The sequence below is a fragment of the Cibotium barometz genome, chromosome 60, assembly GCF_041138505.1.
Source record: "Cibotium barometz isolate CiBa-2024 chromosome 60, ASM4113850v1, whole genome shotgun sequence".
Lineage (NCBI taxonomy): Eukaryota > Viridiplantae > Streptophyta > Polypodiopsida > Cyatheales > Cibotiaceae > Cibotium > Cibotium barometz.
In genome coordinates this window covers 6587415-6613091 of record NC_141105.1, presented here as the reverse complement: position 1 = coordinate 6613091, position 25677 = coordinate 6587415, and the positions used below count along the sequence as shown (strand labels likewise).

Genomic DNA, 25677 nt, shown 5'->3' with positions numbered 1-25677 from the left:
CATCAAGCACCTTGCATGTAACTGTGACTTTTTGTCTACGGGTTTTTACCCCCTTGAGCAAGTCGGTGAGAGATGCTGCAAGGTTGGAAAATTGGTCAACATGCGTACTATAGGCCTGGTAAAGACCTATGAATGAACGGATCTCTTGGCAGTCATAGAAATGTCCCAAACCAAGATCTCTTGAACCTTTGAGGGGTCCAATCGAATCTCCGAGGAACCGATGATATAGCCCAAGTATTGAACCTCTGTAAGGTTGAAGATAGAGTTTTTGGCGTTTATGTAGAGCCCATTGTCTTGCAAACAAGAGTTGCAAGACTTTCTCCACATTGAAACAGGGGATGATACTACTCATCCAATTGCCCATGTTGGAGATGTGCCATTGTCTATGTAGGATGGTAAGGTGAATTACCTTGCAAATGTACTTCATGTTCCGAACATTACAAAGAATCTAGTTTTTGTTGGCTAGATGATTGAGTAGGGTTTGCAGGTGTGGTTTAACCCTGATGGTTGTTATGTAGAAGACTTTAAAGATAAGTGCAAGTTGGTTTAACTCTGATGGTTCTTATGTAGAAGACTTTAAAGATAAGTGTAGGTTGGTTAAAAAAGGCAACATAGTGGGCAAAATGTTTACACTGAATGTAAATATGCCTAAAGTGAGTGTTGCAATTGGGGAGAGATGGTGTCCTCAGAACTGCCCATGTCAAATAGGACTACAAACTAGCGACCCTTGGCACAGCCATAAGCTCAGATCAGGCTTTTTTGTGCAGCATCACTCTCACCCTCTTGCTTTTAGCATCAAATACCACGGATGGCATAGGATGCGTAGAAGGTAAAAGCTGAACTACGTTGGTGGTAGTAAGCGGGGCTGGATGAGCATGCGATGCTGTGGTAAGTGTGGAAGAAGGTGGCTTGGAGGCTTGCTGCGTTTGCCATTTCTAACAATCCTTCTTACCATGCCCAATGGTATGACAGAAAAAACATCGGTTTTCTGACTGGTATTTCTGTTGCTCCTCTGGAGGAAGATAGCCTCCAGTGATGCTTGCTCTAGCCTTTTCCTTAGGGTTTTTCTTAGGTTTGAATTCCTTATCCTTCTTACCCCTTGAACTAGAGCTAGAATTGCTATCCTTTCTAGAAGACGAATTACCTTTTCCCGGTTGGAAGGCTGCAAATTGTGGCTGAGAGATGGGCTGTTTTGGGACTGTTCTAGGCTGTGAATATGCAAGATAAATGCATGAATATGCTGCGTTTACCTTCACCCGGTGAATGGGAGTTAGGGTTCATGTGGGAGACATACACAGAGAAACATGGGAGAGAGAGAGAGAGAGAGTTGTGGGGATAAGTCAACTCACCAAGATGAGTGTGCGACTCCCCTATCACACATGTATATTGCACTAGTACACATAGTGCACTTAGTACATTAAAAGTACTAAGTGTACTATGTACTATAACTTATGGGCTTGTACACACTATAAGGGTGGGCATAATGCCTTTACCCCAACAACCTCCCACTTAAAGGCAAAGTGCCCTTAAATGAAGGAAAAGAAAGGCTGTGTGAAACGAGAGCTATGCAGCAGAGAGATTCAAAGGGCACCGGCTGTGATACCAGTTGAATGGGAGTTAGGGTTCATGTGGGAGACATACACAGAGAAACATGGGCGAGAGAGAGAGAGAGTTGTGGGGATAAGTCAACTCACCAAGATGAGTGTGTGACTCCCCTATCACACATGTATATTGCACTAGTACACATAGTGCACTTAGTACATTAAAAGTACTAAGTGTACTATGTACTATAACTTATGGGTTTGTACACACTATAAGGGTGGGCATAATGCCTTTACCCCAACACCCGGGAGGATGGAGCAAACGATGATGAATGTGTATGCTGAAATCTGCTGTAGGCTAAGAAAGGCAAGGGCTGATGCGCTTCTTCCTTGGGCTGATTGTTGATGATGCGTTTTATGCTGATGTATGCTTGTATGCTCCAAGTGATGATGATCCAAAGGGCTGAATGCTGAATCGATTATGCTTGAATACTGAGATGGTAGATGAGATGCAAAACGATGCTATTTATATGGATATGAGGTGCTGGTCGGGTGGCTATTGAGCTGGCTGACTGTAGCATTAAATGCTACACGACTTGCCAATGGGATAAATGATGATAATAATGCCAATAAATATGCTAAAAATTTTATGAATAATGTTCTAAGGCTTCTGCAATGGTTTACATGCACATGGGGATGAATGCTATGCAAATGCAGATCGTGATTTGATGCAAACCTAGGTTGGCTAACCCTATGGTTAGCTTTATGTACAAAATATACTTCCCCTCCTTAGAAATTCACATCCTTGGAAATGAAGTGAGCTCCAGCTTATTTGAAACAAAGGACAAGTCCTCAACATTAACAAGTTCATGAGGTTACAGAATGCTATCCTTGCGGCGTAGTTTCTCTTTGAGTGTACTCGTGTAGAGTTCTTAGACTTTCAGGACATGGAAGTAGCTGAAATTATCGCCTAGGTACTGTGGACCTTATAGAATCTTGGAAAGGGTAGAAGTGAAGTTTGGGAACTTCTAGGTTTGTGACCATGAGACTATATGGCTGGGCCTTTGGTCGATTTTTGGGACAATAGTAATGTACTGACTTTGTGACACATTTAGCGTGAGGCACCCACAAAGGTCAATGTGGATTCTAGCTAGCAACTCTCCTACCAGCCATACATTCCCATTAGTAATCACCCCCGAACCTGAGGTCCAGACTCCAGATTGCTGTGAGCCATCCTTGCGTACAGTAAGCCTTGGGGTCCCATACCATGAGGATGTACACTCGAGGCCTTGAGGTCCCACGTACCTAGTAGACACCTTTGCTTGTGGATTCCTCCATAAAAATAATAACTAAGTCCTATGTACTTTTTTATACATCCGCCCTGGCTATTATTAACAGTCAGGCCTATTCTTAGGCTTTTGGCCCTTTTAAGCCACTAGTATGCTTTTAAATGAGACCTAGGTACACTTTTATAGATCAGACATGGCTATCAGTAACATTCAACCCTATACTTTTTACCCTTTTAGCCTCTAGTCTACTTTTAACGTGACCCAAGGTTATCCTTGCTAGCCCTAGCCTTGTCCTGAGGGTCCTGTTAGTCCCTAAGCCTGGCTAAGCCCTTACCCTACTTGTGGGCTAGCTTTTAACGCTTATCCTAACCCACAGCCTTAGTTTCTCTTGGATTAGCTCATCCCCTTAACCTTAAGTCACCAATCCTTGGTTAATACTAGTCTCTGCCCAGTTTGGGATGTAACAAATGGGGTCAGTATCAAGCTTTCTGTCTTTCGTAACTCTTACCAAATTTCTAGCGAGAGACTTATCACTTCTTTCTTGGCCACAAAGGACAACAAGAACAGGACCCACTGAACGTCTTAGGATACCATCCAGGTGCACTCAATTTGAGTTCTTATTGCATCTGTCTACTAACCACTCGTGTTACAATCCATGGAGCTGCGAGACGAAAATCAACAGCCCAAGCGCTCACAAGAGATGCTCTTACATGTAATCAAATCCCTCTTCAGAAATATAAAAGATCTTGTTTTTACCTGCACCTTAAGCATCTGTGTCACCTATTATTGGCTTGCCATTTCGACCTTTGGTTCAAACAGGAAAACGATTTTTCCTGCAATTGATTGAGTTGTTCCTGACTAGGACATTAAATGAGTCACTGGTGGATTTCCTGAAAACTATTGAACCTGATTGAGCTGTTCCTAATGAGGACAGGGAATGAGTTGCTAGGGCCCAGCGGGATTCCCTCAATGTCGTTGAACCACTCTTGGCAGCTTGGAGAGCAGAGGTGCCATTGGTTGGGGGATCTCTTTGATTCCATTGCAAGCGCCTTGGTAGGCAAGTCATATCCTTGATTGCTTTGGATGGCTTAGAGAGTGGGTCTTTTCAAGTTGTAGGCAGCTTCTTTACTCTGAACCTCTCTTTTCTTGCATTATCAACTCAAGGCTGAACAAATTCAAGGATTGTTGCTTTAGTTGTTTCTTGTGAATACCTTGCAGCACATGCCTGCAAGTTATCACAAGGGGAGATGTCTCGTGTGGGTCTGCAATGATCATAAATTCTCTACCTGCTGCCCTTACCTACTATGAGCCTGCCTCCTGTAGCTGGCTTTTGCATAGTTTGATCTGTCACATTCATCATATCAATGGTTGTATCTTGACTACTGAGAAACTATGAGAAATTCAGTTGAAGATTCACTTTCTGTCTAGACACTATAGTTGCAATCTTTATGCCCCATGATCCGAACTGTACTTTGCAGATTGTACAGAGCATTCCTTATGCAGTATGAAGTCTTAAGGCCAGTCTGCCCGACCTTAATGGAAAAGCCTATATGCCTCATCCGTGCAGCATGTATGCTTCTCCATGCAGCCTGTTCGCATCGACCATTCAGAATTCTCCAGAATGCCAGCACATTTGATATTCATATTTTTGATTGAAAATAAGGTTTCTAACCAGCGTTTCTAAACATATGGGTCAGCCCTGAGAGAGCCATTATCTGTAGAACTTCTAACAAAGTCTGCCTTTCTGTCATACATGTTTTGAGAAACAGGGATGTGATAGGGGAACTTTGGCATGTAGTCATAAGCTTTTTTCTCAGAATAATGGGTTTAGGGTCATGTGCCGAAAATGCCCGGATATGCTAAGCATACTTTAGCATTGTTTTGAGTGGTAGTTTTACCTGTACTACTGGTTTAGTGCATAATTTGTTTTACTAATATGGAACTTTTAATGCTTTAGAACCAATTGCAAAATAAGAAGCAAGAAGAAGAATCGCCTGTCCAGTGGCAAGGCAATGGTGAGACAAGGTAATAAGTCTTCTCTCTGTGAAATATGCATATGAGTTTAGTTGACAATGGATTCTTCAGATATCAAGGTTTTTTTCTTGGAGTTAAACACTCAAATCAAAAATCTAAGACGTGGAAATGAAAAAAGTTACACAAAACACAAGAAGTAATTTTGAACTATTTTTAGCGTAAATTACAAAGCATGCTTTTCAATGACACCGGACTTAATAAATGGGGCTTGGTTGAAACATACAATACTAATCTTACTTAAAAGTTAAAGCACAGAGAGATTTCTCTGACGGCCAGCAAGAAGCCAAGACTGTAACAGGGTATATCTATCTTATTTATTCATGCAGCACCACTTATGCAGAGCTAATCTACTCTATAATATACAGGCCAAGGCATCGGGAGCATCATCTGAGCTACAAGCAAAGCTTGAAAATCATTGTCGGTGATTACAATTGCAGATCCAAAAAAAGTGATGGTGGAGATGCTGGTCTGGTCGAAAGCATTTTGCATAACAAGCAGTACAACACATTAACTTGCGTTGATGATGAGTATGAGTTCGGAAGTGGCGGTTTTGAAGATTCAGAGTCCAAGAAGGCAGAGAAAAAAGCATTCAAGAATGTGGGGGACAAAGAAGCCAAGCGGGCCATCCAAGCTCACAAGAGAATTATCACACAAGAAGAGCGCTGCCAGTTTTGTTTCAGCAACCCATCGCGCCCTAAACATCTCACCGTTTCTATAGCAAATTCGTGCTACCTTATGTTGCCCCCTTGGGAGCCTCTTGTGGAAGGACATTGCCTCATTGTTCCTATGCAGGTATGTTGAGAACTCTAGTGGGTATTTTAGTTTTTTTGAACTTTTAAGTCTGCATAGCTTAGTTAATGTCAAATTGTGGGTGATATGACAAAGTGCCAAACAGTGAAAGAAAACTGAAGCTCACAAATACAGGATGCAGAGGAACTGAAGAAAATGATAGTCACCAAAAGGTGGTTACAAAGCTGGAGTAGGCAGCACGAGGCACACCGTAGGTGCAGCCAAGATCCTAGACTATGTGGAAAAATGGGATGATACAACTGAGGGCAAAGCGCATGCTTATATAGTACCTAGAGAGCCCAGTCGGCCAGCATAAAGCAGGGAAGCATTGTGAACAGTGGAGATGACCCCTCAAACACCTCCTCTTCAGCTCCACTGAAGAGGACTGATCCTGGCATGTGGAAGTAAGTGACCCAAAGTTGGTCTGGAAAGTGCCTTGGTGAAGATGTCCGCCACGTTGTCCCTAGTAGGACAATACTCCAGTGTTAAAGGTACCGAGCGCCAAGTAGTCATGAACCATATGATAATGAATGGCAATATGCTTGGACTTCGAATGGACAAACGGGTTTTGTGAAAGAGTCAGTAGGGGAAGAGTCGCAGATTGTCTTGAAGCACACCAGTCACCGCATCCACTGGGGGAAAAATAGGGCTAAAGGCAATGGTATCCTTAAAGGATTTTGATAAGATGGAGGAAGTTTGCCTAGTAACTCAATGACAAAGTCATCATTGGGAATTCAGACATCCAAGATGGCTTGTTGTTGACATCTTCTTGAGTTCTTGCACTTTGGTCATGACATCATCGGTCTTAGAAATCTTCAGCTTGTTGAGTTGGGCTTTGAGATGAAATTTGCGGCTGTAGGTGTTCCTCTTGGGCAGCATTATCCATACTGGAAAATTCCGAGAGCTATGGTTGGTTCAAGTTATAGGAGATGACTGTGTGAGCCTGAAGATCCATGCTAGAACTTGACGAATTCACAGTCTGTGGTGAGTTAGTTGCGAGGATGGGCATTGGAGTAGAAGCATCGACGAACCACCAAAGATCAAGACCCACCAGAAGGTTAAAGATGGCATCCTTCCACTGGGGATAATTGGAGCCATTAAATTTGGAGTCTTTCTCCAACTGGGAATGGTTAAAGTATTAGTATTTGAAGCCACCCTCTGCGTGAAAACTACTCCTCTAAATCGTAAGAAAACGCAGCTTGTAGATTTGAGAAGGCAAGAAAGAGAGAGAGGGTTCAGAAGCAAGAGGGAGGGAATGGGTGGGAAAAAGGTAGAAGAGGCTGTCAATTCAGCAAAAATATGCTTGTAGATGAGAACACAGCCAAAAAACGACCACCACTAGCCAAAGCATAAGTTGAGGTGAAAGCAGAGGGGTGAAGATAGGAGTCCCTCTTGATGCGCGATGAAGGTTGGGTGGGTGTGGCAACTAGAACTTGACGTTCCAGTTAGCGAAAGCATAAGCTGAGGTGAAAGTAGAGGGGTAAGGACGGGAGTCCCTCCCGATGCGCGATGAAGGTTGGGTGGGTGTGGCAACTAGAAACTGACGTTCTAGTTAGTCCAGGATAGAGACTTTCTGCAACTAGAGGGGGGTATCCAGAAGAAAATGCAGCCCTTTGTAGGTACAAAGCTAGAGTAGGCAGCACGAGGCACACTGTAGGTGCAGCCAAGATCCTAGACTATGTGGAAAAATGAGATGTTACAACTCAGGGCAAAGCCCATGCTTATATAGCACCTAGAGAGCCCAGTCGGCCAGCATAAAGCAGGGAAGCACCTTGAATAGTGGAGATGACCCCTCCAACATAATACATTTGCTCCATGGCTTTTTTCTTTTAAGTCATTCATTACTTGGAACTTGCTATAGGTCAGGCTGAATTGATTAATTTACACTCTTTTTCTGCAACCAAGAGATGGTTCCAATCTTCTTTCGAGCTAAGGCAAAGCTTGTATCTTCCATTTGGTAGCCATCTTGTGTGCTAAAACTGGCAGCACTCTTTTTATGTGATGATGTGCTATTCTGCTGAAGCAGCCCACAAAAATTGTTTGCAGACAGAAATTAATCTGCTCAGAGTGGTGAAAGGTGGCTTTCAACGTATAAGGAAGTGCAGCAGAGTCTTTTGAAACTGTCTTGTTGCTAATAACTCTTGTAGTCCTTGTTAGTAGCTACCCTAGAATTTTTAAGTGAAATCATCAGAACACATTTCTACAAGATGTCATTGACAGCCTTGCTCCATTATGCCTAAAAAGGGACCTTTCATAAGAGTTCTCAATTTGGTCCGTTTTTTGCATTCACTGCAAAATGTGATGCCAGACAAAAAGAGCTCACGGCAATCCAACATGTTTTCAACTGATGCTCATCATTTTTGGGCACCAGATCTGTATCATGTGCACACACGTGGATTGCTGCATAATCAGGTTTTAAAAATCCTGTCCTCTTTCTCCAAGGAGAAGACTAGTGGGGTTACGCAGTGATATGTTTGAGGAAAAAAATTTGCCACCCAAAGGAACCCTTAAAGGAGGTGATGGGAAAGGCAATTTCTCTGATCACTTCCTGGGTATCACAGTAGAACTGGGGAGGATGTGGTCCTTGTTACCTTCTAAATAGGCAATCTATCAGAGTTATTCCTCTGCTGGGAGTGGAGTGAAGAAAAGCTAGGAGTGGGAAGACTGTGCTAGACCTGCAACCCAAGCCCCCCATAAGGTCTGAGAGTGTATACGTAGCTGATGTCTCCAAGCTGCATGCTCTACTCTCCAGGCTGTTAACACCTTGAGGAGGGAGTTACCTAAACCTTGTGTATAGGCTTCCTTTTGGAATTGGAACATGCAGGAACAAATGACCCAAGGCTATTCGTAGTAGCAATTCCTTGCGTGATTCCAGTGGGAACCTGGAGTCGGATTTCTATAGAACCCTACTTGCTAATTTAGACGCATGAAGATAGAGGGAGAGCTGTCCAACAAATATGATACTCTCTGTAGGTGGTCCCATTCCCCTATGGGAGCCCCTTCTTTTGTAGACACAATTTGATACCCACGGAGGCAGCTTGGTCTTCCTCCCTCAATGCGTTACAACTTGTGGTCACACAGGATTGCTTATTTTTCTCCTTCCAAGAATTTTTGGGAAGCTGGATTCTGTACTGTCTCAGATTCAGGAAATAATGTCACATTCCTAGAGAACCCTACTTACAGCATGAAGATAGAGGGAGAGCTGTTCAACAAACATGATACTCTGTAGGTGGTCCCTGTTAGGGAAAAGGGACAGAAGGACCAGATGTGCGAGAGATTAGAGCAAATTAATACATCATGAAATGGATGAATGAGTATATGTGTAATGGTGAATGTAATCCAGTACAAGAGGGCCTCTGTATGAGGCACATATGAAGTGACTCTGAGTAGTAGATCGGTGATGAAGCAAGGATGAAGTCCAAGCAAGAGGCTCGGTCGATGACGAAGGCTTGCATCGAGGACAACGGTGGCAGTCTGAGTGATGTTGAGGGCTGTGAACGCAGGACTGCACAAGAGCAGTGTGCTGAGCAAGGATCCCGAGGAAGGTGGCTGGCAAAACGCAGATATGCATGAGGGCAGGGTGCTCCTGTCGATGGTGAAGCAAGGTGCTGCGCACAGGGCAGGCTGGGAACAGCGCCGTGCTGAACTGGTGAAACAGAGTGCCGATGCTGAGGCTGTAGTAACAGGAGCAGCAACGCTGCTGCTGGATGATGAAGAAGATACGCGTTGATCACCGGGCTGCTGCTGTTGTGTGTTGCGCAGGTCGTATAGCCGATGATGAAGATGATGTGTTAGTTGCCGGGCTGCTGCTGTGTGCAGAATGCAGGTTGATGAAGATGATGTGCTGGTTAGCGGGGTTGCTGCAGTGATATGCTGCGCAGGTGGTAGAGTGTCGGCTGCTGGTTGCGTTGATCAATGTGATGATGTATATGTGTGTATGGCCGGGCTGCTGCAGTGATGTGCTGCGCAGGTGGTAGAGGCCCGATTGCTTGATTATATTTGTTGGTGAGATTGATGGGAAGGAGGGGCAGCTATATATAGTGCTGGCCCCCCCAGCCGACCAGGTCAGCTGGCCCTGTTGACCAGCCTGGCCGTCTTGATAAAGAGCCTTTTTATGCCTTGTAAGGCCATTAATTGGGGGCCTATTGGGTTGTTATAGAGGGCCATTTTGGGCCTTGTTGTCGCACAGTCCCACTCCCCTATGGGAGCCCCTCCTTGGGCCAGTAGAGGTTGCTTTTCCCCTCCTTGAGTAGATTCTTTTGTAGATGCAATTTGGTACCCACCCGGAGGCAGCTTGGTCTTCCCACCTCAATGTGTTCCACCTTGTGGTCACAAAGTGGCCACGGAGTCACAAGGCCTCACCGCTGGGCTATGTCCCCATTGGAGGATTGCTTATTTTGTCTTCTTCCAAGAAACAAAAAAAAAAAACAGCCTTGGTTGTAAATAAAGGCAAGACATAGCAATTTTCGTATGTCAAACTGAAGTCTGAGACATGTTAAAACTTAACACTCAAGTCCACATAGAAGGTATAATAAACCCCCCATCCCGTGTCATCCATATAAGGTCCTCCCTTCTCATTAAGGGTATAGTAAATCATACCACCCTCCCCGAGCACTTCGTCTGTTTCCATAGGCAAAGGTGACTGTGCACCTCCTCCAAAGCATCGGCTGCACCCCCCCCCCCCCCCCTCTTCTAGATCGCCGAATAGCTTTGAGAAGCCCTCCGGCACTACCTAAGTGGTGACATGAGGATGTCGCATGTTGGGGAGATGGCATCGTGGATGGGATAGGAGTGCATTGAGTACTAGGAGGAGCTAAAGGACGAGGAGTAGGGAAAGTAGAACAGTGAGGGGTAGGCAAAGTAAAAGACCAAAAAGATTGTCTAAAGACTCAAGAGTAGCAATCCATAAAATAAAAAATGTGACATGGGCCATGGCCATTGGCCAAGGCAACTGACAGTCTGGCACATGTGACATAATACATTAAAAAAGACTGAAGGCTATGGGCTAATAGCTACAACAATATCCAATGTCAGCATGTGACATGCCCATAAATGAACCTGTATAGTGTAGGATGTAAAAAAACTGAGAATGACTAAGTATTAAGTAGATACTAGACTCTAGACTCTAGAAGCCTAGTCATCCTCCTCTGCATCATCCAACTCCATAGCCTCATCCTCATCCTCAACATCGGATGCCTCAGAAGCTGTAACCCAGTCGGACAAGTCATCCGCATCCTCTGTCCCCGTTGCCTCAGCTGCAACACTCGTGCTAGCACCATGTGTACCCACTCGAACTTCGACTACGGCTCGAGAGCGCCTACGGGTTTGCCAGGTTCCTTGCATCGCCTCCTCATATAACATGGTGTAAATGTCCTGCTCATTAGGTGGGATCTCCTGGATGTCTTTCACTTTCTTGATGTCGATTTTGTCGACATTCACCTGTATGGGCTCTATGGAATGGCCTCTCTGCTCAAGTAGACGGAGGTTGTAATGACAGTAAACGAACCGCTCTAATTGTGCAGTGGTAAATTTGTTCCTTTTCTTTGTGTTGAAAAGGGTCCATGATCTCCAATTTCTTTCACAAGGACCTGAGTTGCAGTCCTATGAGAGCACTCTCAAAGCAAGCCTTCTCTGCCAAAATTCAAATACCAAAATTCATGGGTGAGTCATGAATCATGATTCATCATTCATGACACAAGTGACAGGCACAACTGACATGAGCACCAAACTTTAATGAATACTCACTAGCTGTGGGCATAGTAGCATGGGACGGGGAACGGGGACAGGGATTCCTGGGAACTAGGACGGGGAACGGAGGATGGCATACAAAATATGCAATTTTAAGTCAGCACTCATTCAAGAAACTTAACAATACTAAAACAAAGTCACTTTACACTTCCAAATCATCAATATTAAGTCATACTAGCAAAAAAAGGGGTGTTACAAAAAAGGAGATCGGGCACCCAGGACCCAGTTGCCAAAGGCTAAAGCAAAAGACAAGGGCAAAGGCCTAGGCCCTAACCAGGTAAGTGGCATACAAAAAAGAGACTATCACTAGAGTAGTACATATGTCAAAAAGCCTCAAGGGGCATGTGAAGTGCTGGCCTCACGATCATGGGTCCCTGCAATGCCTGCAGGCTCCATAGAGATGTCCTCCACTTGCTCCGCCAACTCCTCATCATCTTGAGACATCTCCCACTCGGTAAAAGCATCAGCCTTTGCAGTTGCACTCTTGCAAAGCATTCGCAAGTTTGCACTCACAAAGACTAGATCATTTGCCCGTTCCACCCCAAGACGGTTCCTCTTCTTCGATGCAATGTGACTGTATGAGCTCCAAAGTTGCTCTAGGCAAGAGGAACTCTCTGCCTGGCTGAGAATGCAGATGGCTAGATGCTGAAGCTCAGGTCCATCCGAACCAAAATCTTCCCACCACAAAGCAGCCCCAACTTTGAAGCGATCATCCTGTGCATCCATGTCTCCATAAAAGCCCTGAAAGCTCCTATACGTGGACAACTGGTCACGGATCTTCTGCCTCACATTTGGGTTAGGCACAAGTCGAGTCAAGACAAGTCTCCATAGCTTGCTCACCTCTGCGTCGCTTTCTTGCCCTATGCCCTGAAACTCAGGGTTCACCACATAGGCTGCTGCATGCAAAGGAGAGGAGTAGGAGCTCCACCTACGCACACATAGGGCACGGATCTCCTCGCACCTCTCCTCATCTGGCTCCAAATCCCTCAGCTTCTCTATCATACTGTCCATAGCCTCATATACCTTGTCGATGCATGGCTTCATACCATCCACAAGCCTCATCGGACAATAGGTTGAACCATAGCATCAATGCACTTCACTTTTTCCCAAAAATCAGGGCTCTTTGCTTTTTCCTTGCATAGAGCTCCTGTCTCAGTGGAAGCCAATGGTGAAGAAGTGAACTCGTCACTAATGAACAACTGTCTCAATGCACCACTACACTCTTTCAATCGGTGGAGCATCAAGAAGTTGTAGGCAAACCTCGTATCTGAGTATTTAAGGAGCTGATGGCTAGATTTTTTGGAGAATTCATGGCGTAGGAACTGATGGTTTGTGACAAATGTCACTATTTGGCTGCCCACTTGGATGATAGGCCGGATCCATGGCAAGTCCCCGATATCCTTCAAGAGATTATTTAAGCAATGTGCCATGCAAAATGACACGGTGATGTTGGGGTACATGCTCTAAATGATCGCTCTGGCTGCCCTGTTTGAAGCCTCCCCATCAGCAACAAAGCCCACAACTAGGTCTGGGCCAATGATCTCTATGCCACTAGCCCACTCTGCTGCTAGCACATCAGCACTCTTCCCGATCCCATAAGCATCATGTGAGGTGATGAAGTACATCTCACCGCGGGAATATGCGACAAGGCCATGGATGGACCTCTTCCGCGTATCACTCCATCCATCAGCTATCAGGGACACTCCATTCCTTGCCCATTGTCGCTTCGTGTTTTCTGTTGCTTGTTCCACAAGCCTCTCCTCCTTCTCTAGCAATGTGGTGTGCAAGGACTCCGATGATGGGGGTGTATAGTTTGGACCATACTCCCCTATCTTCTTCACCATGACCTTGAAGTAGTCCGATCTATCCACAAAAAATGAATAATTTAATAACCGATGAACTTCAAAGTTTAAAGCTCAAGTAACTTGTAAGAGGAACATTGTAAAATGATAGATCTTAAGCTAGACATCTTAATTCTTGATTACTTGGTAGCATGGAAAGCAATGTGGTCATGAAAGAAGAAGCGGGCTATGGCCGTGTCCACCTCTTCCTTCTTCTTGGGGTACCCTCAAGAGTACTTTGTCGGCGTGAGAGTGTGGATGCGGTCGGCATGGAGAAGGATGGTGTTGGGGCCCGTTCTTGTGGGGCGGGTGATGCACCCGCGGGTGCCAATGAAGTGGATGCACATGGGGATGCCGAACCTTGGGATGGCCTCACTAGTGTTGCGGGATCCACGGCCACATGCGGCACTCTCCTCCTTGAAAGCAAGGCCTCATGTGCGGCAACACGTTCAAGAAGCCTCCTCCTCGTCTTCGGTGTGACATGATCACAAAATCGGACCTCATGACCGGGCTCATGCAAGAGGTGAGCTCTCACTTTATCCGCCCCACCCGTTCGCCTATACGGACATAGCTTGCAGGACCATGGGCAAGAGCCGCCTCCACTTCCAGGATGATCGGAGTTGACCTCTTCCCACCAAGACCAACCTTCGGTCCTCCTTCCTCTATTCATATTGGCGCCGCCGGAACGAGGTGCAGGGGATGGTCGCGATGAAGATGCCATGGAGGCAAGACTCAAGTGCCAAGGAGGCTTGAGCAATGGAGGTGAGTGTAGGAGAGGCTTGCCAATGGAGAGGCTAGAGCAAGAGGTGAGTGTAGGAGAGCAACAAAACTAGAAGTGAGAACTTGAAATTACAACTTACCCAATGCCACTTGAGCCTTGAGGCTTGAGGAGAGCTAGAGCCTTTCCGGGTTTCCAAATGCCCACTTGAGTCTTGAGCCTTGAAAGTTGAGGAGTGTTGAGCCAATGAGCTTCCCACTTGAGCCTTGAAAGTTTAGGAGCCTTGAGCCTTGAGGCTTGAGCTTGAGCCTTGCTTGAGCCTTGAGGAGTGTTGCAAGTGCCAAGGAGGCTCGAGGTGAGTCTTGAAGACTTGAAGACTTGAAAGTCGAAGTTCCTATAGCATGTGTCAATGGGGACTCTTCTTATAGTCATGGGCCAAGTGGGGAGGGTTGCTCAACGGCTAGGTGCCCAACGGCTACAGGGCGCCCAACGGTTACAGGGCGCAATGGCAGACTGGTCAACACTGCGCAACGGTCAGGTGACTGTCCCGTCTCGTCCTGTCCCACACGAACCGCCGTCCCGCCGTCCCGGAATCGCTGTCCCCTTGTTACAGCATGGGCTTACACATCCGCTGGTCGTCCCTTGTCCGTTTTCGTTCCCGCATGTTATGGGACGGCGTCCCCCCGACCCAGAGGTCCGTCCCCCATGTCCCGTGTGACTATGGCTGCGGGGCGCTTATACCATATTTTCCCCACCAAGATACGGGCTACATCATCCCTGAATGCAATTCTGTAGTAGGTGACCCAAAATGTTTTCCTGTCTTGTTGCAGAAGGCAAGCCGTTGTTGCTCCAAGATAGCCGGCTTAGCCACATCTCCACCCACCCATGCTGTCACATACTCGGTCCAACCATCCTCCGACTCCTCATAGATTGCCTGGTCTTCGTGTCTCCACAAAGGATGGAGAATGTGGGCCACCGCGTGGATTGGTCTATGAAACCAATCCCAACGTTCGTTCCAAATAGCACGAAGGTTGGCCTTCCTAGGTTGTTAAACATTCAAATTTAGATTCCAGATGTTGGAAGTTTAGAGCTGAAATTTAAGAGTTAAGAGTGAAGACAATACTTAACTCTGTCAAAAATATGAGTTGCCTTATTTAGAGCCTCGGTGAGTTTGTCTATGTACTCGTACAAGAGTCCCATTGTGCTGCCCTCCAGGTCGGTGGTATGCAATATGCTGAAGAAAGGTTGCAAAACTCTCACCAACTCCTCTGATGTTGCCCACCACTCACCACCCATGATAGTGCTGGTAAACTTATCTGACTTTGGACACTTATTGTCAGCTTGCCAATCATACCACTCCTTGGCCACCACTAACCGTAAGAGTCCTTTTCGGACTCTTACTACTTTGTCAAGCACTATGAACATATATGCAAACCTAGTGGTCGAGGGTTTACACAACTCCAAATCACCTTATGCCCTGTAAATAGAAAGTATCTTGGGCCTCTTTGTGACAAATTTGACAATGAAGCGAGTTGTATTCAATATGTTCGTTTTGCACCCAACCAAGCTTGCCCATATCCTCCATCATAAGATCTAGACTATGACTGGCACATGGTGTCCAAACAATGTGTGGGAACTCGTCCTCAAGCATGCGGCCCATACTAACACAGTTTGAACCATTGTTAGTCACCACCTACACAATATTTTTCGGCCCAACTTCTAACACAGCCTCGCGCAAATGGCGCCAGATAAACTCTCCTGTCACCATTCTACCTATGTGGGATGCATCAATGGCATGCAAGAACATTGTGCCCTTGCAAGAGGACACCAAGATGTTGTACACGATCCTCTTGCGTACATCGGACCACCCATCACAAAGCAATGAACAACCATACTTCTCCCATGTCTTCCTCAATGGCTGAATTTCATGATGCACTTGTGCACGCTCTACGGAGCTCTTTTGTGCGCATACTCTCATAGGTGGGCCCACCCATTCGTATCCAATTCGGCTGATTGCACGCATGGCACACTTCCAACGATGAGTGCGTAGTATGTTGAAAGACAAGGCACACTGTATGAAAAGCTTAGTCAGCTCCCGAGTTGCCTCTTTCACAGCCTGTTTTTGAATACCAGCTTTGATACTACCTCTCTTGAGTGACCCCACAATCGGCAATTTAGAACGAGCCGCTACTGGCATAGAGCTCGAACCTCCATGTACACCACCTGTATTTTGCCCCTCTTTGTCACCGCCTCAGAATTCTATTCTTCCTCGACACCTGTACCTGTGCATTTTCTTCCAAGCTTGTAGACCGTCATGCACAGCCTTTGGCACCTTGGGACTAGCAGAAATCCCCTCCCCCTTCAAGCCAGTCAAATGGGCTTTGATGCGAGTTGCACTCCCGCCAGCCACTAACAAACAGAAATTGCATCTCCATTTTTCAGCCTCGGACCTACCATATGTTCCAAGAGAAGTGACGTGCGCCCACACAGCATCATGAGTTCGACCCATCTTTGGTAAAAGAAAAAAAGAGCTTCCTGCTGAAAATCCCCAATCTAGGGAAAGCTTCACAAATTGGCCAAAAAACATTTAAATAATTACCTGCTTAGCAACAAGGAATGCCCTGCAAGGTAGAAACCCCCCTCTCGAAGGATGTGTGTGCAGGAAACGCGTGTGCGCATAGGGGTCGACAGTCGTTGTCACCAATTGGCCGACCATTTGGTCCATCTCCAGTTTTTGCGTCTCGTTCACTTGAGGCCAGGCCGGTGTCTCGTGTGAAGAGGCCAGTATTTTGCTGACATGGACGGGAGCCAGACTGGTGCCACCCGTGTGTTAGCAGGATGGTGTCGTATGGACGGGAGCCAGACTAGTGCCACCCGTGTATGACCTGGACTGTGTTCGACCCATGGGATTGTCACGCCATGGAAGAGCCAGTATTCGTGCCGTGTTTTGCCTATGGGACTGTCACACCATAGGGAAACTCGTGCCTGGAACTGAGTCTTACCTATGGGACTGTCACTCCATAGGAAGACCAGGTTTTTATGTTTTTATGTCGTGCCAGTTTTGTGCCGACAGATATTTTGTACTTGTTCCATGAACGGGAGATATGTCCATGTTACTATTTACACATGCACACATATTTTGCATGTTTGAAACTGTTTTCGCATGACATGTATTTGTGTGTTTGCCTGCTTGACGTGTTACTTACTGAGCGGGGACGCCTGCCAGTGAGTCGTGAAGTCTGCTCTGTATTCTGACGAGTTTTGGTGCATGTGAACAGGTGGTAAGTATGTTGCACATGTTGTTTTTATTATTTTATCTCTAACCTCTTATTTTATAAGGTTAGGTGTTCACATTTATTTAAAAGTGGGCACCCCCTTTGGGCACCCACTTAGGGGCCAAGGTGGGGAGCCCCACTTTAAGTGAGTGTGGGGGTGGGCATGGTCACCTACCCACACTAGCCCCCCACATGCATGCGTGGAATCTACTAGAGAAGACTTCACTCTAATTCTATTAAAAAAAACCTCCCTCCTTCAAGCGAAAATCATCATCGCTTCTATCTGGCGTTGATTCACCAACCGGCGACCATCTCTCCCTCTGGCGCATGAAGGCGACTGCTGCAGTACCCTCTGCTGCTGGCTGCGCCTGCCTCTCTACAGGTGGCTGAGTATTGTGGCAGGCGGCTGTTTACTCCACGCTGCTCTCTCTCCCAGGCGGCTGGCTGTAACTGTACTACAGGCGGCTGTGTTGGGGTAAAGGCGTTATGCCCACCCTTATAGTGTGTACAAGCCCATAAGTTATAGTACATAGTACACTTAGTACTTTTAATGTACTAAGTGCACTATGTGTAGTAGTGCAATATACATGTGTGATAGGGGAGTCACACACTCACTTGGTGAGTTGACTTATCCCCACAACTCTCTCTCTCTCTCCCTTGTGTTTCTCTGTGTATGTCTCCCACATAACTCTTAACCCTAATTCTCTCCCATCAACTGGTATCAGAGCTGGGGGTGCCTCTGCTTGTTCGTCTGCTCTTGCTAGGAGCTATCGCTATGCACACGCGGTACAGAGGGTCTACTGGGAGCTATCGCTAAGCACCAAAGGGCAAGGAGCCTCGTCAACATTGACGCAAGGGGTGCTGCCTGCCAACGCGCACCGCACCCAGCCTGTGCAGCAGTGTACCTGGCGCCAAGAAGTCGAAGCGTGGAGCGATAAGCCAAGAAGTCGAAGCGTGGAGCGAACTAGGCGTCACCCGAGTAGTCGACAAGCTAGTAGCGCTAGATTCGTAGCGTAAGGCGCTAAGCGAAGACGTCCATCGAATACAAGCGTGTAGCAAGTGGAGGGGGCGAAGGCAGCAGCCCTAGGCGACCCGTAGCGTGGCTGAGGCAGCACACGTCCATACTTAGGCGGACACGGAGGCTGGCGAGCGAGTAGGAAGAGCAGCGGAGCTTCACAGGTTCACGCGCAGCAGGAGTACTAGTCGGGTGTCGAGCGGGAGAAACCGTGCGTTGCCGACTCGATAGCACACTTAGTGCCCGTCATTCATCCGCTTATACTGCGGCTACACACGACACTGCTTAGGTGTCCTTTCTGGCTGCCATTTCCCGCAACACACCTGTGTACAGGCGCCTCTCTTGAGCCCGATGCACAGCAACTCTTGTGCTCACACCTTGGGCATCTATTGAGCAATAGCCAGCTATATTTGATTCAGCAACAAGCTCCTGGCACGCCTGGTGGGACACGAACCCACAATCCCTTGAACTGTCATTCGCCTGTCATCCAATGCCCGACTACAAAGGTCTGCATGAACATCAGCATCAAGCATCAAGCATCAGCACCAAATTCATCAACCCGCCTGCAAATCAGAGAAAAATCAGAAAATTACAAGGTATTTTGCTTCAATTTTTTTTTGGGATTTGCAATTGAGCAAGTACAATCAACAATTGAGCAGGTACAGGTGTCGAATTGCTCAATTTTGAGCAAAATTGGCAAAATTGGGTGACATTGGTCACAATCAGGATAAATTTGCAGGAAATTGGTCAAATCAGGATCAATTTGCAGGAAATTGGATGTCGAAATTTGGGGCTTTTGATGTAATTGTGCAATTAAGCACTCATACATGCTGAATGATGTGAAAAATCGCACATTTGGGCAAAATTGCAGCAAATTGCAGTAAATTGCAGTGCAAATCAAGGGGCTTTTGTGCCGATTTGGTTGATTTGCATGCAGGCGATCGCATTTGATGCTGTGGATAATGTGCTGATGCCTTACATGTGCGTCAATGTACCATGTATGATCAGAAATTGATCTCAAATCAAGGGGCTTTTCAAGTTTGTATGCTTGTTGAGCTTGGCAAAGCAGCAGGCAAGACATTTATGCCTTGAATCCTCAAAAATCAGCTTGCAGTCAAGGGGCTTTTGCCCAATTTCTGTTCGGGACTGTTGTATGCAGTGTTCGGGACTGTAAAAGTCTGATTTTTACTCGTTTGGACAGCCAGGAGAGCATTTATTGCTATTGTACCTGCTGGTACAGATTTGGCACAGCTTTGTGCATGTTTTGGCATGGCTGTACACTGTTTTGAGTGACCAAAAGGTTCAAATTCAGCTGCTGTACTTGCCGGTACAGGTTTGGTACATCATTGGTGAGCACTTGGTACTGCTGTACAGTACTTTGGAAGGGCAAAAGAGCACATTTAAGGTGCTGTCCAAAATCTGCAGCAACCAGATTTTGGTGTTTTCATCACATAAAGTGGGAGAAAAGTTGCATTCTTGCTTCCGCAGTGGGAGATAAAGCTTGGGAGAACAACTGTGAGCACTTTGTGTGCTTTTGGTGCAGTGTTTGCACATTTTTTGCAGGGAGTCAGGCATTGACAGGTTGCATATTGCTATGGCAACCACAGGTGAGAGCTCTTCATTGCTTCACATCAAGAAGCTTGAAGGCTCGCATAATTATGATATTTGGCAAACCCAGTGCTACAATGTGTTGCTCCAGAAAAAGCAGCACAAGCCTATCAAAGAAAGGGGTGTGATGCCCGCTTCTCTTACTGCTGAAGAGTGGGAAGATATGGATGAGCTGGCAAGATCTACTATCATGTTGTCTGTGTCAGACTCATTACTTTTCAGCATTCGTGAAGAGAAGACAGCTTGGGGAATGTGGCAGAGATTGCAGGACTTGTATGCCCAACAAAGTGCCTCAAGCAAAGTGTATTGGTTGAAGAAACTCATAGGCCTTCAGATGAAGGAAGGGGCTTCTATGACATCCCATCTAAATGAGTTTAATGGTATTGCCAGCCAGGTCATCAATCAAAAGTTGGCAATGGACGATGAGTTCAAAGCCACTTTTCTGTTATGCACTTTGCCAGAGAGTTGGGATACATTCAGGACAGCCACTAGCAATTCGCATGCTATGCTGTCATATGCAGATGTTGAGGGTGCTCTTCTTCAAGAAGAGATGAACAGGAAGAACAACTCTGTTGGAAAGTCCAATGCAATGAATGCACGTGGGAGATCCCAGCAAAGGGGGAAAAGCCAAGAAAGGGGAAGGAGCAAGTCTCGCTCCAAAAAGGATTTGGAATGCCATTACTGTGGCAAGAAGGGACACATTAAAAAGCAATGCTACAAATGGAAAAATGATAAAAAAGAAAAGGGAAAAGGCAAAGACAAAGAGAAAGATGAAGCCAAAGATGTAAAGCCAAAGGGCAAAAGTGGAGTCAAGATTGAAGAAATCAATGTGTCACATGCAGGTGGCAGTGAGGATGAGGTCCTATTTACTTCTTCACTTGATGCCCATTCACTTCTTACAGGTGGTCATGGTATGCACTCATGGATCATTGATTCAGGTGCCTCCTTTCATGTCACAGGTTGCAGAGACTTGTTTGTCAGGTATACTGCTGGCAATGAAGGAGTGGTTTATTTGGGTGATAACCATGCATGCAAGATTCTTGGCAGAGGTGATGTGAGGCTTGTGTTTTCAGATGGCTCACAGCTTATGCTCCATGATGTCAGGCATGTGCCTGAGATCAAGAAGAATCTGCTTTCTACTGGACAGCTTGATGATGCTGATTATGTTACCACATTTGGTAGTGGAAAGTGGAAAATTAGTAAGGGCTCACTGGTTGTTGCCAGAGGCTCTAAGGTGGACACTCTTTATTTCATGCATGCAGGTGTTTGTCACCATGCTAATGTAAATGCAACCGAGCTGCCGGAAATTTCTGTGTGGCATAGCCGGTTGGGACACATGAGTGTCAAGGGAATGGAGCAATTGTCTCGTTTGGGTTACTTGCCTTCTCTAAAGTTTTCAAGTTTTCAGTTTTGTGAGCATTGTATATATGGTAGGCAACTACAGTGCCCCCACAAGAAAGCTCTTGGACAGAAAGATGCTCAGTTAGAGCTTCTGCATACAGATGTATGTGAGATGCCTCAGCTTTCTTTGGGAGGGGCAAAATATTTTGTGTCTTTTATAGATGATGCCACACGCAAGGTGTGGGTTTATCCTCTTCGTTTGAAGAGTGATACATTCTCAGTGTTTGAGAAGTTTGTTGCTCTTGTTGAGAATCAAACTGGCAAAACACTGAAGGCTTTGCGTTCCGACAATGGTGGAGAGTATATGTCCAAACAGTTTCAGGACTTTTGTGATGCTAAAGGCATCAAGAGGGAGCTCTCTACTCCTTATGATCCTCCACAAAACGGGACAGCAGAGAGGATGAACAGGACCATACAGGAGAAGGTCCGTTCTATGTTGTCACATGCTGCATTACCTCATGGTTTTTGGGCTGAAGCTGTTATGACAGCCGTTCACCTTATAAACAGGTCACCTAACACGAGGCTTGGTGGGAAAGTGCCAGAGGAAGTATGGACAGGGAAGCCTCCGTCATACAAGCACTTGAGAGTGTTTGGTTGCGTTGCGTACGTGCACATACGCAGGGAAATGCACACCAAACTTGATCCTAAGTCTCACAAATGCATATTCCTAGGATATGGTGACAGAGGTGAAATGGGGTATAGACTTTGGGATCCCGTTAATAGAAAGATTATACGCAGCAATGATGTCATTTTTGATGAAACATGCATGTATAAGGAGCCTGCAAGGCAACAGGAGCCTGGCAGAGTCATCTTTGATGATGATGGACATCATGGACAACAACAAAGGGCTGTAAATCAGCCATTACAGCAGCAAAACCAGCCCTTAAATGGTGCTGAAAATGGTCCAAATGGACAGCAAGACATGGCAGAAGATATCCCTATGGATATACCACAGTTAGAGGATATACCGGGCATGATTTTTCAGCCTTATGGCATGAAACAGGAGCCACCAATGGGTGATATGCAGGCTGGACAGCAACCTGCAAATGATGGTCATTGGGTACGGAGGTCCACAAGACCCTCCAGAGCCCCTGACAGGTTTGTTCCAGGGGTTGACTACTTGATGCTCACTGACTGTGGGGAGCCCTCATGTTACAAAGAGGCTTTACAGAGGGCAGACAAAGCTCTATGGGAGCGTGCCATGAAGTCAGAGATGGATTCTCTGCATAAAAATGGAACATGGAAGTTGGTGCATTTGCCTGCAGGCAAGAAGGTTTTGCCATGCAAATGGGTATACAGGCTCAAAGTTGCACCAGATGCAAAGCCAAGATACAAAGCCAGGTTAGTGGCTAAGGGCTTCAAGCAGGAATATGGTGTGGACTTTGAGGAGATCTTCTCTCCAGTGGTCAAAATGACCACACTTAGAGCTGTGTTAGCTTTGGTTGCGCATGATGATCTGGACTTGATTCAGATGGATGTGAAGACTGCTTTTCTTCACGGTGATCTCCATGAGGAGATATATATGCAGCAGCCAGAGGGTTATGCAGTGAGTGGAAAGGAGAAGCTTGTATGCAAGCTGAAAAAGAGTCTTTATGGGCTCAAACAGGCACCAAGAGAATGGTATCATAAATTTGATACATTCATGAAATCACAGAAATTCAGGAGAAGTGACATAGATCACTGCTTGTACACCAAGAAAGCTTTGGATGGCAGTCTATTGATTCTCATTTTGTATGTTGATGATATGTTGATTGCCGGGAAATCTCGTAAAGAGATGGATGCCTTGAAGAAGAGGCTGCATGAAACCTTTGATATGAAGGATTTGGGTGATGCAAATCACATCTTGGGTATGCGGATACTTCGGGACAGAAATCAGCATGTGTTGTATTTGTCTCAGAAGGAATACATTGGCAAAGTCTTGCAGAGGTTCAATATGGACGGGGGGAAGAAGACTAGTACTCCTTTGCCTCCATATGTGAAACTCAGTGCTATGGACAGCCCACAGTCAGATAGAGACAGGGCTGATATGGCCAAGATTCCGTATGCTTCAACTTGTGGCAGTCTCATGTATGCCATGGTTGCTACTAGGCCGGATATTGCATTTGCAGTGGGAGTGGTTTCTAGATACATGACCAACCCTGGCAAGAAGCATTGGGAAGCAGTGAAAGGTGTCATGAGATACCTGAAGGGCGCACAGGATTTGTGCATTTGCTTTGGCAAACAGGATGCATTAGTGCATGGTTACACGGATTCGGATTATGCCGGTCATCCAGATAACCGGAAGTCTACTACCGGTTATGTATTTAAATTCACAGGAGGTGCTGTGTCATGGATATCCAGGATGCAGAAGTGCACAGCCTTATCTACTACAGAGGCCGAGTATATTGCAGCCACAGAGGCTTGCAAGGAGGCATTATGGCTATCTCGGTTAGTGGTTGATTTGGGCTATACAGGGGATATTCCATTGTTGCATTGTGACAGTCAGAGTGCCATCCAGTTGGCAAAGAACCCTGTCTTTCATGCAAAGACAAAGCATGTGGATGTGAAGTATCACTTCATCAGAGAGGTGATAGAGAACAAGCAAATTCAGCTTGTTAAGATTCATACGGATGACAACCCGGCTGATCTGTTGACGAAGAGTTTGCCTCCGGAGCGGTTTGCTCATTGCAGACACTTGATGGGCATTGGATGAGACCATTTTCAGCCTTGATATGGCCTTGTATATTATCATGTACATGCTGATTTTTTCTTTTCCTTTACTTAAGGGCACTTTGCCTTTAAGTGGGAGGTTGTTGGGGTAAAGGCGTTATGCCCACCCTTATAGTGTGTACAAGCCCATAAGTTATAGTACATAGTACACTTAGTACTTTTAATGTACTAAGTGCACTATGTGTACTAGTGCAATATACATGTGTGATAGGGGAGTCACACACTCACTTGGTGAGTTGACTTATCCCCACAACTCTCTCTCTCTCTCCCTTGTGTTTCTCTGTGTATGTCTCCCACATAACTCTTAACCCTAATTCTCTCCCATCAGGCTGCTCACCTCCCATACAGGCGACTACACCTTCACTGCTGGCGGCTGCTTCTCCTCCCCCAGCCAGGCGCCCATCACATGACATTCCTACACAGAGTCGGCTGCCACCATCTGAAGGCCACGCCTCAACTCTACTGCTCCTCCAGGCCATCTCCTTTTCAGGCTACAGCCAGGCGGCTGTGCACTGCAGCTAGGCGTTACTAAACTGCACACCGAGGCTACTACTGAATTGCTCCCCCAGGCGGCTGTGTGTCCAACATCGTCAGGCTGCGTGTGCATCACCCACAGGTGGCGTCTTCCATCCAGGACATTGTCCACCACAGTAAGCTGTACTTCTTCTCTCACAGTAGGCGGCTGTGGTTTTCTTGCGGTGGTACTTGCCTTGGTGGTTCACCACGAGGCGATTGAGTCTTCATCAAAGGGACTTAGCATCTCCTGGGTGGCTTCATCATTCCACGAGTATTGGTTTTCCTATCAACCATCTACAAGTAAGTGAATTTCAGATTTCAATAAAGTATTTTATGTTTAAATCTGATAAGGGATTCATCCCGCTCGGCCAACACCCGTTCGGTGCCGGGTTGTCCAAGCTATATTGGCGAACCTCGGTCCAAAGGTGCTGAGATCGGGAGAGCCAGGCGTTAGTACGAGAGCGCCTGTTTGTGCGTGGTCTCGGAACACCAGTGAGGCGCTCTCCGCGGAGTCCAGTGAAAGCACAGGACCGTAGAGATTGGACCACACTAGTGGTCGTACTGCTTCGAGCTTCTACATCAAGTTTCGACCTCGAGCCTACTTGTTTGGTACTGCTTTCATATGTACATGGACATTATCTGGTTCTTGGAACCCATGGAGCATTGTATTTATTAAATACTCCCAATAAATATATCATATATTGAGGGGGGGGTCGGCCCGTTCCGGCCCCAGTGCTGGTGTCCATCTTTCCATTTCATTTCATTTCAATTTCAAGTTGTATTAAGTTGTCCATTTCAAATTTGTGATTTTAAAGTTGTGCTATTAAGCGTGTGGGTGTCCAACGGAGTCTTTCCCACTTGACGGAGAGCTGAAATTCAGAAATCCACCTCGTTTGAAGCATGGAGATCCCGCATCCCAGAGGCTGAAATCTTTTATGCAAATGGAAGAGGTGACTGTCACCTCTCGACATGCATCTTCTCCCCAAGGCACTAAGCCTGACAGATATATGTATGCCAGTGCTCATGGAGGGCATGAAAGTCACATGCATGCAAGACATGTATCTCATGGTGACAGGTCTACTTCCAGAAAAATTTTGCCTTCTGAGTTGTCTCATGGAGAAACCATGCCATATGCAGGTAAGTCACATGCATCTGAGTTTCGAGTTCGTGGAGCACATGCCACCGTGCCCCAT

The 25677-nt window shown here is 46.2% G+C and overlaps 2 protein-coding genes across 4 annotated transcripts in view; one reads left to right on the top strand and one right to left on the bottom strand.

Moving 5' to 3' along the window:
• The window catches only part of LOC147604914 (CwfJ-like family protein), a 100050-nt gene that overhangs the window by 58904 nt on the left and 15469 nt on the right, over nucleotides 1-25677 (top strand). For 2 of the 3 annotated variants that reach the window (XM_086794133.1, XM_086794135.1), the window contains exons 8-9: nucleotides 4788-4855; nucleotides 5230-5656. In XM_086794133.1, the coding sequence (XP_086650259.1) occupies nucleotides 4788-4855; nucleotides 5230-5656 (495 nt within the window). The remainder of the gene's footprint in view (nucleotides 1-4787; nucleotides 4856-5229; nucleotides 5657-25677) is intronic. The other variant, XM_086794134.1, reaches the window with a different exon arrangement.
• LOC147604915 (uncharacterized) lies at nucleotides 11585-12463 on the bottom strand. The gene has a single exon (XM_086793893.1). The coding sequence runs from the start codon at nucleotides 12461-12463 to the stop codon at nucleotides 11735-11737; it is 729 nt and encodes a 242-aa protein (XP_086650019.1). The 3' UTR covers nucleotides 11585-11734.

Coding starts and splice junctions, on each gene's coding strand:
- LOC147604915 (XM_086793893.1), bottom strand. CDS start 12,463: ATGAGGCTTGTGGATGGTATGAAGCCATGCATCGACAAGGTATATGAG.